The sequence below is a fragment of the Lichenostomus cassidix genome, chromosome Z (genome assembly GCF_008360975.1).
Source record: "Lichenostomus cassidix isolate B80296 chromosome Z, HeHo_3.0, whole genome shotgun sequence".
NCBI classification, from domain to species: domain Eukaryota; kingdom Metazoa; phylum Chordata; class Aves; order Passeriformes; family Meliphagidae; genus Lichenostomus; species Lichenostomus cassidix.
The window spans coordinates 804,828-819,174 of NC_139511.1; the positions used below are offsets into that span (position 1 = coordinate 804,828).

At 44.8% G+C, this 14,347-nt stretch overlaps 1 protein-coding gene across 4 annotated transcripts in view; it reads left to right on the forward strand.

Moving 5' to 3' along the window:
• The window catches only part of RASGRF2 (Ras protein specific guanine nucleotide releasing factor 2), a 112,473-nt gene that overhangs the window by 66,419 nt on the left and 31,707 nt on the right, over positions 1-14,347 (forward strand). For 2 of the 4 annotated variants that reach the window (XM_085043576.1, XM_085043578.1), the window contains exons 16-17: positions 2,556-2,684; positions 5,108-5,197. In XM_085043576.1, the coding sequence (XP_084899702.1) occupies positions 2,556-2,684; positions 5,108-5,197 (219 nt within the window). The remainder of the gene's footprint in view (positions 1-2,555; positions 2,685-5,107; positions 5,198-14,347) is intronic. The other 2 variants (XM_085043579.1, XM_085043577.1) reach the window with 1 other exon arrangement.

Below are 14,347 nucleotides of genomic sequence, written 5' to 3' on the forward strand. Positions count from 1 at the left end.
TTCATCTGGCAACAATAGGTCAGCACAACTTCATGAGGAGAAAGTCCTGCTTGTCTCACCTGAGTTCCTTCTATGAAAGGGTAACCCACCTGTTTGACCCAGGAAAGGCAGTAATGTGATCTTTTCGGACTTCAGCAAAGCTTTTGATACATTTTCTCCCAGGATCCTTGCGGACAAACTGTCCAGCCCATGGGTGGATAAAAACATGGTCAGCAACTGGCTCACGAGTTGGGCATAAAGGGTGGCAGTGAATGGGCTGACACCAGGCTGGCAGTGGCCACTGCTGGTCACTGCTGGGGTTCCAGGGTTCTGTCCTCAGCCCTGTGCTCTTCAGCATCTTCAGTAGCAGCCTGGACACAAGCCTCTAAGGAATACTAAGTAAGTTTGCTGATGACACTAAACTGGGAGGAGCTCTGGACTTCCTCGGGGGCAGAGAGGTTCCTGTAGAGAGAGCCCAGCAAAGGAGGCACGGGAAATCACCAACTGTGTGGGGTTTAACAATCACCTGAGCTGGGCTGTGTGTATGGATTGGAGAACTAGTGGCTGGGGAGCAGCTGTGGGAAGGGACCTGGGGGTTCTGGTCTCTGTCCAGTTGGATCTGAGTCAGCAGTGCCCAGGAGGGACATCCCTGAGCTGGGGGCACCAGGATGCATTGCTGGCTGGAGCAGCCTCACCTTGAGTCCTGGGGACAGTTTTGGTCACCATAATATCAGAAAGAGCAAAAGCTCTCAGACAGTGTGCAAAAGAGGGACATGGGGATGGTGTAGAGCCTGGAGGGCCCACTGAGGAGTGGCATGGGGCACTTGGCTGGTTCAGCTGGAGCAGAGGACACTGAGGGCAGAGCTGCCTAGGGGCTGCAGCTCCTCCTGAGGAGCAGCTCTGGTCTCTGCTCTGGGACAGGGACAGGAGCCAGAGAGCAGCTGGAGCTGTGTCAGGGCAGGGTTAGGATGGATCTGAGGGAAAGGCTCTTCCCCCAGAGGGTGCTGGCACTGCCCAGACTCCCCAGGGAATGGGCACAGCCTGAGGCTGCCAGAGCTCCAGGAGCGTTTGGACAGCACTGCCAGGGATGCACAGGGTGGGATTGCTGGGGGGCTCTGGGCAGGAGTTGGACTGGATGGTCCTAGTGGGTCCCTTCCATCTCAGGATATTCTGTGATCCTGTGACCTTTGCTCATGCTTTATGCTTTCAAAAAATACTGCTTAGCTGTTGTGCATAATCATGGGTATTATATATCCAGTATGCTGGATGTTTTTGCATGAATTGCGTAACAGACTATTTAAATATATAAAATAGAGTTTTTTTCTATACCAAGTTAGGCAAATTCTTCTTGTGCAGTACTGTGACCACATTCAAATCTATGTGATGGTAGCACAGCATGTCCCAAAATACAGGCCATGCAATAAAATTAATCACAGACAGGTAACATTTTTTCTCTGTATTATAAGTGAACTGGTAAAGAGCAAGTTGTTCTGCCCTTGTGTAAGCACTGGGCATTGTTGGAGAGTTTTTCAGGTTTTCCATTGTGGTTGGTCAGAGCTGGAAGTGTTACCTGGACAGCACAAGGAACATTTGGAAATGGAGAGAAGCCCATATAAATGCTAAATTGCTGTCAGTGCAGTGTCTCACATCCCTTTGGGGATCTCCTGCTGAACCACTTGCACTCCGTCTGGAGGAATTTTCAGGTAGAGAGCTGTGTCCTGCAGGAGAGAGTCCTTTTATCACCCAGCTGCAGGCAGCATTATGAGGAAGAAGAGTAAGTTTAAAAAGAAATCTCATAAGGGGGATGGAAATGAGTAGTACTGTTGCTCTGGTACTACCAGAATTCCAAAAAACCAGCTCTGGCTTACACTAAATCCAGTACAATGGCACAAACTCTGTTATTATGATGGTTGTTGTTCTCTATTACTGTTGTCCATTTACCTGCTGGAATTTTCACCTTCTTTGCCTACTTTCAAAGTTGTTTGCTTGCAGATTGTCTGTTTTCCAAAGTTTTTGTTTATATTTAGCTTTATATGCACAATGCTTGTGCTGGCGGCAGAGCTGTCATTCACATCAAATGCAGGATACATTTTATCAGCTTGTTTTCCCTTATTTTGAAAGCAGTATTTCTCCCATTCCTTTTTTTAATTCCTCTGATAAAAGAACTCCACCATGGAGTAGTCTGCTCTCCAGTGCTGTTGGGTGAATTTATTGGACAGATTTTGATTACACTTTGTTATTCGACAAGGATTGTTTTCCCTAGCTCATAGAAAACCTGTGAGTTCAAGTACACCAATTATTTATTTGTGCATGTCACTGCATATTCTCCTGATTGAAAGTGCAGTTTTATCCAACACACTTTAAAACTGACAACTTGCTGGTTTTCACCAAGTGTGTTTATAAGCTTTTGTTTCGTTGGTACAAAACTTTCCCACTCCTTTAACTCCATCCAGAGGATAATTATTGCTGAGTTAATGGCAAAATGTCATGGCAATTTCCAGAAGTGGTACTATTTGAAACACGTGTAAACCAAATTATGCATGGTCATCAGTACTGACATTTATCCTCTTTTAAAGCAGCAGTTCTTGAATCTGTGTCAGTGGACAGGACTATTCCTGAGAGCACCTCGGTGGTGGACACGGCAGAGCTGTCCCCGTGCAGGTCCCCTTCGACACCGCGCCACCTCCGCTATCGCCAGCCAGGAGGTGAGACTCTGCCAGTCACTTCAAATGGGCTTTAATCACTGTACCTCTGCTCTGCCCAGGACAGTAGAGAGCAGTAATAATGTTTGAATCATCTGGTTTGCTTGTATTTTTCTTTTTTCTCAGGTGTTAAAAATAAAAAAAGCCATTAAAATGTGAAGTGTGCCTGTAAAGTTTGAGTAGCGATAATGAGACATGGAAGCACGTTGAGACTTCAGTATGATTCAGTGTTCTGAAATAGCTCAAGCAGGATGTGCCCAAGTTCAAGACTAATACTGAATCAGTCCTGTTCTCACAGAACTCTCAAGACTTTGACATATTTTTTTCAGTTGATGAAGGGACATATTTTGGGCACCATCTGTAATCATGAAACACACAACACCCATTGTTGACAATGGGGAGTGACTCTGTCTGTTTCTTTGTGTAACACTGAACATTTACAGATGGTGTCACATTATTCATTCCAAAATCTGAATAAGCTGCTCAATTGAAGAGGAAAAAGAGAGCTGGAGCTCCTCAAATAGCTGTCACATGGCTCTTTGAAGTCATTAGCAGGGCTGTGAGCTGCATCCATGAACACTTAGGATGCTGCCAGCTCCTACAGGCCAAGTTTTTGGGCAGGTGTTTCATACCTGGGACTAAAACAAAAGCAGAGCAGAGTCTTCTCACCTGGGTAATAAGTTGCTAGGACACTTTAAATTTAAACCAATAGAATTTTTCTGTGATTGTGGCAAGAAGGCAAGATTTGGGAGCTGGAAACTGTGGACAATGTCATATTATCTGAGTCAGAGACAATGTCTCACAGCAGTCTCTGTAGAGAAGTTTGATGAAATATGCCAAACTGTGCTCATCCTGGATAACAACCAGGAAAAACACTTGAATACATTTATCAGAACCTGGTAAATAAGCTTAATTCTCTGACATAATTTTTTGTTTAGGTTTATTTTCTGTGCCATTGTTTTTCTCTCTCTTTTTTTCCCTCCCCCTCCTGTTTGGTTCAGAGGCTTGTTCCTCACTGTCATGGTTTGACCCTGGCCAAATGCCAGGCACCTACAACCTCTGCTCTCCCCTGCTGCAGCTGTGCAGAGGAGAGGGAAAAAAACCTGTTAAACACACACAGGACTCGTGAGTTGAGATAAGGCACTGGTGGGAGAATGCACTAAGAAAGGGAAAAACAGACTGAAAATTTAATGTTGCAAAGTGATTTATTGACCTAACAGAGTTGGAGGGTAAATGAGAAGTAAAAAGAAGCTCTTGAGACACCATTTCTTCACTCATCCCCCTCCCTCCAGCTCGGGCCAAGGGCAGGGTAAGGGGTTTTCCTCTGGTCAGTCCATCAGAGAGAGGAGTCCTCTACTTAGCCATGGGTTCCTCCCACGGGAGACAGTCCTCTGGGAACTTCTTTGCCGTGGGTCTGACCTCACGAGCAGCAGCCACCCGAATCTGCTGCACACGAGATTTTGTGCACAGGGTGCAGAACTGCGAGCCCAGGCCAGGCTGTTTCCATCCTGGGAGCAAGGCAAGGCCTTTCTCTCCCTGGCAAGGCCTTTCTCTCCCTGGCAAGGCCTTTCTCTCCCTGGCAAAGCCTTTCTCACCCTGGCAAGGCCTTTTCAGCTTTAACTCTCTCTCTGGGGCTCCCACTGATCAGTTTCCCCCAGGCATCCCCCTGCTCCCCAGGGCTGTGGGTGATCTCTGCACCCCTGTGCACTCCATGGGCTGCAGGGGCACCACCTGCTCCCCCATGCTCTTCACCACAGCCAGCAGAAGGTTTGCAGCTCTGGTGCCTGCAGCACCTCCTCCCCACCTTCTCCACTCACCTTGGTGTCTCCATGCTGTTTTCCCTCACATATTCTCATCTCCTCCTCCTCCTCTGGCTAAAAAGAAGTGTGTGCTCCCATTGTTTTGACTGCTTCTTAAATATGTTTTGACAGAGGTGTAACTAACATGTCTAACTGGCCCAGGCTTGGGCAGCAGCATTTCCATCACCTTCAGAGCCATCAGAGATTGGCTCTGCTGGACATGGTGAAAACTTCCAGAACTTTCACACAGGACACACAGGAGCTATCTTTGTGCCTCTCCCCACCCCTCAGACACTTCTTCAGGCCTCCCACAACAGCTTTTGAAGGGTTTAAATTTCTCTTAGATGCTAAAGATACCTTGCTGATGCTCTGGGCTAAGCAAAACCAACACACTCACCCTGTCAGTGTCTTAGATGTTTTTGAATGGCAACATTAATTATATTGACCTGAAAGTATAAACTACAAATATGAGTATGGCACTTTTATTGTCTTTTAACAGAAAATAATCTGACAATGACAACAGAAAACATTCAGAAAGTTACAAACTTTACTAAAGATTCTAAGTCATGTTGTCGTTTAATGAAAAATATGTAGAAGTTAATTTTTTCCTGTCTTTTCCCTTTACAGTGCAGACTGCTGACAACAGCCACTGCTCGGTGTCTCCTGCTTCTGCTTTTGCAATTGCCACAGCTGCAGCTGGGCACGGGAGCCCGCCAGGTGAGAGGGTGTGCTGTGCAGAGAGAGGGACAGTGGCACACACAGGTTCTCAGGAGGTAAACATTCTCCAGAACAGACCTCGGTGTTCTTAAGAGCAAATGCTCAGGTTGGATGGGACTTGCAGCAGTCTGGTCTAGTGGAAAGTGTCCCTGCCCATGGCACAGCTGGAACTGGATATTTTTAAGGCCTTTTTCAACCCTATTAGTTGATTTCTTAATATTTCTAATCCAGCCTATTACTGAAAGATTAATATTTGACATGTATGTGATCTGCTAAGCATCCAGATAATATTTTTCTTGTTTTTTTTTTTTTTTTTAAATTCACTTACAATTTAGGATTTTATTTTTTTAAGTTAGGTTTTCTATGTCCAAAGGTGGTATGCAGTTTTACTAATTGCAAATGGAAAGCAGCTACTGACTGAAGGTATTTAGTGCAACATGAAATACTTGTGTTGTTTTGAGTGTGCTGCTTACCTTTCTGTATACCCTTTGACATATCAATATCTTCCACTAACAGAGTCCTCTCATAGGTCATGTAGCAAGTAAACCCCAACTTTTTTATGTCTACAAAATCAATTTCACTTTGGCTTGACTTGCTCAAACCCACAGTTCATTTTGATTATGTGTGACCAAGCATAATCCAGCTATAAACTCACACTTGCCTTTTTTTCCATTGGAATATCAAGAAACTGCTTTGAAGACCCCAGTCTCAAAATCACCATGAAATTCTGTGAATGACAGCAAATCTCCATGGATCTCAGTGGATTTTGTATCTACTCTGTCTTAAGATGTGGTCATTGAGGGGTGACAAGGCATCAGGAGAAAATAATTTCTGCATGAGCATGGATCAGTGTTCCTCTTAGTCTTGTGTACTTCCCATGGTCTTTAGATTACAGAGCAGTGATATTCAGTGCTAGAACTTTATCAGAGAATTGTTTAGGCTGGAAAATCCCTCCCAGCCAATCAGCCTGTGCCCAATGGCCACCTTGTCCCCAGCCCAGAGCACTGAGTGCCACAGCCAGCAATTCCCTGGACACCTGCAGGGATGGGGACTGCAAACCTCCCTGGGCAGCTCCTGCCAAGGCCTGAGCACCCTTTCCATGGAGAAATTCCTGCTGCTGTCCTGCTGAGCCTCCCCTGGCCCAGCCTGAGGCTGTTCCCTCTCCTGCTGTCCCTGTTCCCTGGAGCACAGCCTGACCCCCCAGCTGTCCCCTCCTGTCAGGGAGTTGTGCAGAGCCACAAGGTCCCTCTGAGCCTCCTTTTCTGCAGGCTGAGCTCCTTTCCCAGCTCCCTCAGCCTCTTCTGGTGCTCCAGGCCCTTCCCCAGCTCCGTTCCTTCTCTGGACACTCTCCGTCCCCTCAGTGTCCCTCCTGAACTGGGGGCCCAGAACAGGACAGTCACTGCCCTGGTCCTGCTGTCCATGCTATTCCTGACACAGCCCAGGAGCCATCAGCTTCTTGCCCACCTGGACACTCCTGGGCTCATGTCCAGCTACTGTCACCAGCACCCTGAGGGCCTTTCCCAGCTTTGCAGCCCTTCTGCTCCAGCCTGGAGCTGCAAGGGTTGTTGAGGGCAAATTGCAGGACCTGGCACTTGCCCTTGTTGGCCCTCAGTCCCCCACTGTTGGCCTTGGTCCATGGATCCAGCCTGTCCAGAGCCCTCCTGCCCTCCAGCAGATCCACACTCCCACCCAGCTTGGTGTCATCCATGAACTTACAGACAGAGCACTCAATCCCCTAGTCCAGATCACCACTGAAGGGTGCTGACCAGGACTGGCCCAACACTGACCCCTAAAAACACCACTGGTGACCAGACCCCAGCTGGTTGCAGCACCATTCCCACAGTCCCTGGGCCTGACCACCAGCCAGTCCTTGTCCCAGGGAGGCTTTTCCTGCCGTGGCAGTCCAGGTGACACATCCTGTTCCCCTCATCCCCAGCTTCTGGCCACAGAAGGAGATCAGGCTGGACCTGCCTTTCCTACACCCTGCTGGCTCCGTACTTGTCCTCTATGTGATCACACTTTGTGATGAACCTGTCACAAACTTCTGTTTAGCAATTTTTATTTGAGTGATGAATATTCTCTGCCTTTGGAGTCAGATGCTGTGTGGAATCACTGAAACAATTTGTTTAATGAATTAATTTCAGTTTGCTTTATGAATTAACCCAGTATGTTGAGAAATTGTTTAGAATGCAAAGTAAGAATAAAAAATACTGGGTTTTCCCACTAGGAACTAAGTCAATTAAAAAATACTGCTTCTGTATTGTTACAGTCACTGCTTTCCAATATTCATAATTCTGAAGTATGAGAGAAAATATGATCCTCAATTATGCAGTCATTGGAAGGAATGTCAAAGCTTGGGAATGTTAAAAGGGCAAAACAGCAGTCCTAACACTCCTAAGCTCCTTTTTGTGTTGCTGTTCAAGCTAGCTCTTCATTAAAGGTCATTTTCCTGAGTGATGTAAAAACCAGAAGGTTGTGCAGCACAAGAAAATGTGTGGTTTTGAGTCTCAGGAGACTGACTTAGAATAATGCAGTGTCCACCTGTAATGAGTATAAAAATGGAAGGCTACAAACCAGACGTTAAACTATGGAATCACCTGTTTTGGAACTTGGTGCAATTATTTGTGCTAGAGATAGTACTAAAGTTGCAGAGTCAAGAAAGTCAAATTTGGGTAAATCAAATAATTTTATTTACTTCCCATGTTTGTGTTATCATGATGGTGAGATTTTTTAAAATAATGCCCTTCTTCTTCCCCGTAGTCTCCTGTCTCATTCATTTTCTAGGGTGGACATGACCAATCAGTGAATCAGTCTTGGGCAGTGAATGAGATTTCTGGCATTTTTTTGTTTTTGTTAAGTCACTCCTTGGCTCTCCTGCCGCAGACACTGTGATGTGTGCCATTTACAATACTCCTACATGGAGTGTGAGCAGAGTGGCAGATGAAATCCAGTGTTGATTAATACCAAGTGATGCACATGAGGCAAAACAATCTGAGCTCTGCACCTGAGAGGACTGGCTCAGGACTGAGATTTGAGGATGAGAACAGGTCATTTCCTGAAATTATCTCGGTGCTCTCCAGGAGCCAGAAAGGTAAAGCAAACATCAGGAATTATATGGAAAGGAACAGGGAGGAGTATGATGGTACCACAGTACAAATGCAGAATTTGCACACATATTGAAGGGTGAGGTGAGAAAGTGAGAGCTGGAAAGGGCTGAGAGTTTGCAATCAAGGATGACTTGAGGTATGAAATGGCTTCTGTGCATGTGAAGGTTAGAGGAGAGAGGGCTGGAGGGTTGATGAGAACTTTCTGTAAAAGGATGGATGTCAGGGAGGGGTGAGCAAGGCGGTGTGGGTAAAGGGCTCAACTCAGTGGTTTCAGAGATCTTTTCCAGCCCTAACGATTTTATAATTCTATGGTTTGCTGCCTTTTCTGGTGCAAGATGTAGGATACATCAGATGGTTTTCTTGGGGCCAAATTTTAAAAGGAACAGGAGTTTGGGACTCCTCGTGCAATCAGTAGAGGCTCACTGAGGTTCTGCTGAGGGACATTGTGAGGGGAACAGCCTTACCCAGTTTCCAGAGTGGAAAGTTACCAGCAAGCATGAGTCATTTGAGGTTCCTAGACTGGCAAAGCAGAACAGGACCAAGAGCTGAAATCAGCTGGAGATCGTGGGGGAACATTAGGAGGTACAAATCACCTGTGTGTCTTCTGTTCTCACTGTTCCCTGAAGCCTTCTGGCCATTTTGTGCTTTAGTGTTGTTTCTTAAATTTTATGTATTAGTTTATTGTATTATTTATTTTATTGTGGGGATCTTTGGGGTGTTTAGTGCTGGTTGTTTTACTTTGTTTTTCTGGGGTGTGATGCCTTAGCTCTTCCCCACTTCCCATCTCCTGGTTCTGACTGGGATGCACTGAGTCAACAGGGTAGCAGACTCACAGCAAGGCCTTGTGATCACACATTTTCTCAGAGCCAGCCATGAAGGATGTACAATTGTGTTCTGTGGAGAGTGCTGGCCATAGAATTTTATCATTGGTGTCCCCGTGCAACGATAACTTTATAAACTGATAAGTATGCAAAGCCCTGGACAGCTCTCACTTGGTGTATTTTGGCTTTGCCTCTCCTTGGATGAGCACCCAGGGAAGCACTGCCTCTGGTGGTCCTGAACTGTCTATGAATCCTTTCTCTAAATCAGGATGGTTCAGGTTCTCATGCCCTTCAGCAGTGTTTTTAAATTACTGATTTTATTGCTATTATTTTCACTTCTTTTACAGTTAGCTGCTCTGATGATGCCAAGCTGTACTACTTTATCAATTGTTTATTCATCTGCCTGGTTAAATATTAATCTCTACATATCTTAAACATATTTTTGTCTGTGCTCTTCCAGAAAATTTGCATATTAGTTGTTTATTTTAACAGTGTGATAAAGATAAAAAGAAACATGAAGTGAAAGTACAGAAAGTTAAATAAGGCACTCCAGGTGCACAGCTTGGGGCCTGCATGGATGATAATATGCACAGCAGGGATAAATAGAGTATGTTCTGTCTTTTACATGTCCTTTCTCTTCTGAGGGATGGGAGGGACAGCTGGATGGCCCATGCCTTGCTGCAGCTGAAGTCTCTGTCCCCATTAATAGGCTGTTGCACACCTTCATTCCTTTCCCAATTTATAAAAATAGTATAAGAGTACTAACGGATTCTAATATAGCCTTCAGCAGTTTCTTCTCCCTCTGTTTATACAACTGTATAAAACTGGTTCTTGATTTCTTCTTTAGTCAGTGACAAAATCCACACAGAAGTTCTCTAGATCTGCTGCCATGTCTGGCTTATAACACGGAAAAGTCCCTAAAAATGTTTTGATAAGAATGGTATCATCCTAGCAGGTATGCTGCTAATGCCTTGTTTTAGCTTTGCCATGGATAGTCCTGGAGTGGAGCTGCAGCTGCAGAGAGCCCCATCTCCTGAGGAGTGAATTCCTCCTCTCTCTGTCTGTCACACAGCCAGTGTCAAAACAAGCAGCGAGACTGGAAACGTGGGAGAGCAACCTCCTGCCAAAATACTCACCAATCGTTTGGAGTCTTGCTGCAGAAATCCTACAGATGTTACAGGAGTTAAGCAACAGCAGTATAATCTACACAGCACCCACACAAACCCTGGCACTAGATAGAAACAATTTGCATGGAGAGTTATTTCTTCCACCTGTGGCTTCTAGAACTTGCAAATTTCCCTGTTTTGTTTTTGTATAATTTTTTTTACATGGTATTGCCTCTTTTTTTTCTCATTAACTTTTCATTTACATCTGTTGTGCATAGAATCAGTGCACAGCGCCAGGATCAGTAAGGTATCATGCCCTGATTTTTAAAGAAAAAACACCTTTTGGTGTTCAGTTACCAAAACTGCTTTCTCTGCAGGCTACTTGTTAACACTCCCAGGGTATGAAGGTACTTTCTATGGCTTGAAGAGATTGGAGTTCTACTTAGAATCTCTAAATAGTTGAATGGATGAAGCCAAGTTAGCAAAATAATACCATTTTTTAACAATGAATTAAGTAAAAAGTACTTACATAAGCTTATCAAATGTACAGATTTCTTCTTTCCTAACAATGTCTAATGCAACTTGAAGAAGACTAGTTGATTCTAAAATCAATACTTCTCTTTTGAAATGGTTTGACTGAACATGGGCTTCAAGGAGATTGTTTTGACGAAAAGTTGAATTCAAGATCCAAACTGATCTTGGGTATTTTTTCTTTAGTATTAGTAGCAGATAGGTTAAAAGATCTAGGAGAACCATTTTTCTTCCTCAACTGAAGCTGGAGACCAAAGATCTCCTGACAAGTACAATTAATATTAGACAAGAAGCAAATACTTCCACCCAAACAAACGAGCTGTTCCCTAAAGAACACAGCAGCTTTGTTTCAACAGCTCTGCCACCCGATTTTAGCTGGGTACATTGTATTTCCAGCGTGCTTCAAAGCTGCCTTTCTCCTCCAGCCTGCCGACCACGCTGCGGAGAATGTCCCATTTCTCAGCAGAACAAGGTGACATTATGGGAGAGAGAGGATGGGAGTGGGATGGGAGCTGTGCTTGGCAGGAGGGCCTGGCTGCCTTAGTACCAGCATTTGTTTTTTAAAGCACATGTGAGAGGGAGAGGAGAGAGTGAGAAAGGAGCTGGGGAGAAAAGAGTCTTTTGGGGGAGTATCTCTGACAAATAATGATTTACACGTAGGAAAATCTGCCCTGTGCTAGCTAGGAGGACAGATAGGTTTAATCTCTCTAATTTTAGTGATTTAAAGGAGCAATTAAAATGACAGCTTGAAGCTTTGAAACTTTTACACAAAAATGAATTGCACATATACTATCCCTTTCAATTAACTGACTGCACACATCTCTGGTGCTAAATTACCTTTGGCTTGAGTTATTTACCTGCTTCTCTTTTCATAAAGAAGCAATCTTCATCTAAATTACTCTCAGCTTTAGGCTAGCAAAACTGATCTGACTGTTGACCAGACCATTTTCTGGCATTCTCTGCTTTTGCATATCTCTCACAGTCTGCCTGCAGAAGTGACTAGGCCTTTGCAGCTCCAGCAGATTCTCACTGAAGTCAGAGCAAAACCCGCTCCATTCATTGTCTGCAGGTGCTAAATGCAAGTGGTATTGTCCTTCAGAGCAATTCAGTACACCTGGGCACTCACAGGTACCTCGTGGTGCTGCTGCCATGTGCTCCCACTGCCTGTTTTGCCCTTTGACAAGGCATTTAATGCAGCCTGTGGGTTCTGGGTTGATGGGTCTGCCTTCATGTCGCTGTCTGTGAAGGCATTGAGTTCCTTTCTGAATCTAAAACTTTGTAAAAAACCTTAGTTACACACTACTTTCCACTGATTTTTAGTGCAATAGCTATGTGCATAACTGATGCATTAGTGAAAGGAGATGTGCAAAGGGAGCTGTGTATTCCTTTTGCAATGTAAATGTCTGATTTCTGGCTAGTACTGTATTCTTGATCACTGCCTGGGGTGAAACACTGTAGGCCCTTTCAGTGCCTTCTGGGACACAGAGCTGCCAAACCTCACTTTTAGAACAACTGAATGTGGTTGAAGATAAACAGTGTGGAAATACTTTAGAGAAAGTGTCAACTTCGGGAGCCACTGGAAGGAACACGGAAAGTTCTCATCTCCTCCGAGGTGCTGTAGGAGTTTGTCAGCTGTAACATAACCCAACTGTAGCAGCAACAGCAAATAGAAATGGACCTTTGTAAATTACAGCTGTGGTTTGCAGAATGACAAATCTCTAGAAAGCTATATAAGCACTGAAGTTGAGCCAGATGAGTCCTGTGAGCTCTCAGTCTGACACACTTTGGCCCTGCTTGATTACTCGCGCAATATTAGAGGCATGTAGATGAGCCAGAAGTAGTAATTCACGTTTCACAGAGATCCACAGTGGGTCTTGTGTGGGTCTTTCCATTCTGATAAATCAGGCACAGCCTGATTAAGGCTGTTTCTTTTAAAGCTTCAAAATTATCATGAGAAAGTTTCACTAAGTTTTCAGGGAGAGCTGCTTGGCTTATTTTGGGTTGTGACCAGTGGAGCTCTTCCGCAGTCGTTTGAACAACTTGCCAGTTCCCAGAGTGACAATATTTTTGTTTTGTTTGTTCTGGCAGAGGCTCTAATTGGAGTAATGGAATGACAGAGCCTGTGCCAAGTGATGGCAGGGAGCTCAGGCCCCGTGTGCACGGCGGTGCTGGGAGGGGACAGGCTGGCTGCTCCTGCTGCTGCCAGGTGCACTCAGCCTCCAGCTCCGTGATGTGGCTTGGAGGGGCACCACGAACAGCAGTGCAGGCAGGCACTCCCAGCGGGATCCTGCTGGTCCCTGCGATGGAAAACTCTGCACAGGCACACACTGTGCTTTAAACAGATGCGGAGTTTCCTCGGCTGTCACCGTCTTGCACACACAGACTTATATAGAGTTCTGCATTCAGGGGTGTCAGCTGTCCTGTTCAGGGAGAGTTTTCCTGATTCTGAGCACAGGAATAATAAAGTGGCATTACACTACTATGTTTCCTGAGATGGACATTCTGGTGTAGGCAGCTGAGTTGGTTTGGGATTTGGCAAATATTAGAATTAAGCCAGGCTTGTAAGGGAAATATTTGCTTTCTTTTTTCCATTGTGAGAGGGCAGGCAGAGATAGATTTCCTTGCTGTGTTACGTGAAAGGCGAGCAAACAATATCTGATGTGATTTTGAGCTGGATTCTACATTATGTGGCTGGCTGGGTAATGCACTCCTGTGCTGTGCTAAATGCCTCAAATTGCATCAGTGGCTGCACACTGACCTTTGGAAAGATGTATATTTCTTTCTGAATTTGTGTAAAAGTATCCGTGTCTGAAGCAAAACCAGAAAATGTGTGTAATTTTCTACTTGATATTCAGCATGATGCCATAAACATTGTTTATTATAGCAATTCTGCACTCCAGTAATTTTCTGGGCCATAACAGCTCATTCCTGTACTGGGAAAGCTTTGTGGAACTTCCTCCTTCTGAATCCAGACATGAAAGAAAGCAATTTTGATGGTGATATTCTAATTAAAGATTAAGATGATACTATATCTAAGCACTTGGAAGAAGATTGTAATTATATCTGTTCTTCGTCAGCACACGGGTTTCCATGTGAAACTCCAGGACTGAGTTTTGGGGGTTTTTTGGACTGAGTTTTCTCATCTTCTGTCCGAGACAGGATGCCATCAAATCATGTCCTGCTTATCAATCCTGCTTGTGTTCTGACCCTCCCAGTGCCCCCTTTTTGTCAGGGTTTTAAGATGTTTAGTTCCAGGAAAATAAAGAGCTGGTATAGGATTTGTTAACTTCCCCAGGTCCTTTACACAGGACAAGCAAGTCTTTTTCCTTGTCATTTTTGAGTAACTACTGGCTCCAGCCAGGAGCTGGGAAGTGAGCACTTGTTCCCTCTTGGGGACACATTTTAATGAGATTCCCTGACCCATTTCTGCAGATTCCTGGAGGTTTGAGAAGCTCTGAGGTCTGCACATTGAACTTCCTTGAAGTTCCCATCTCAATTAAAAAACTCTGTGTGGGAACTGTTCATTGAGTTACTCCACAGCTGACGCTGTTCTGCAGCAAAAATTGTTGTGTGACAAGAAAATAC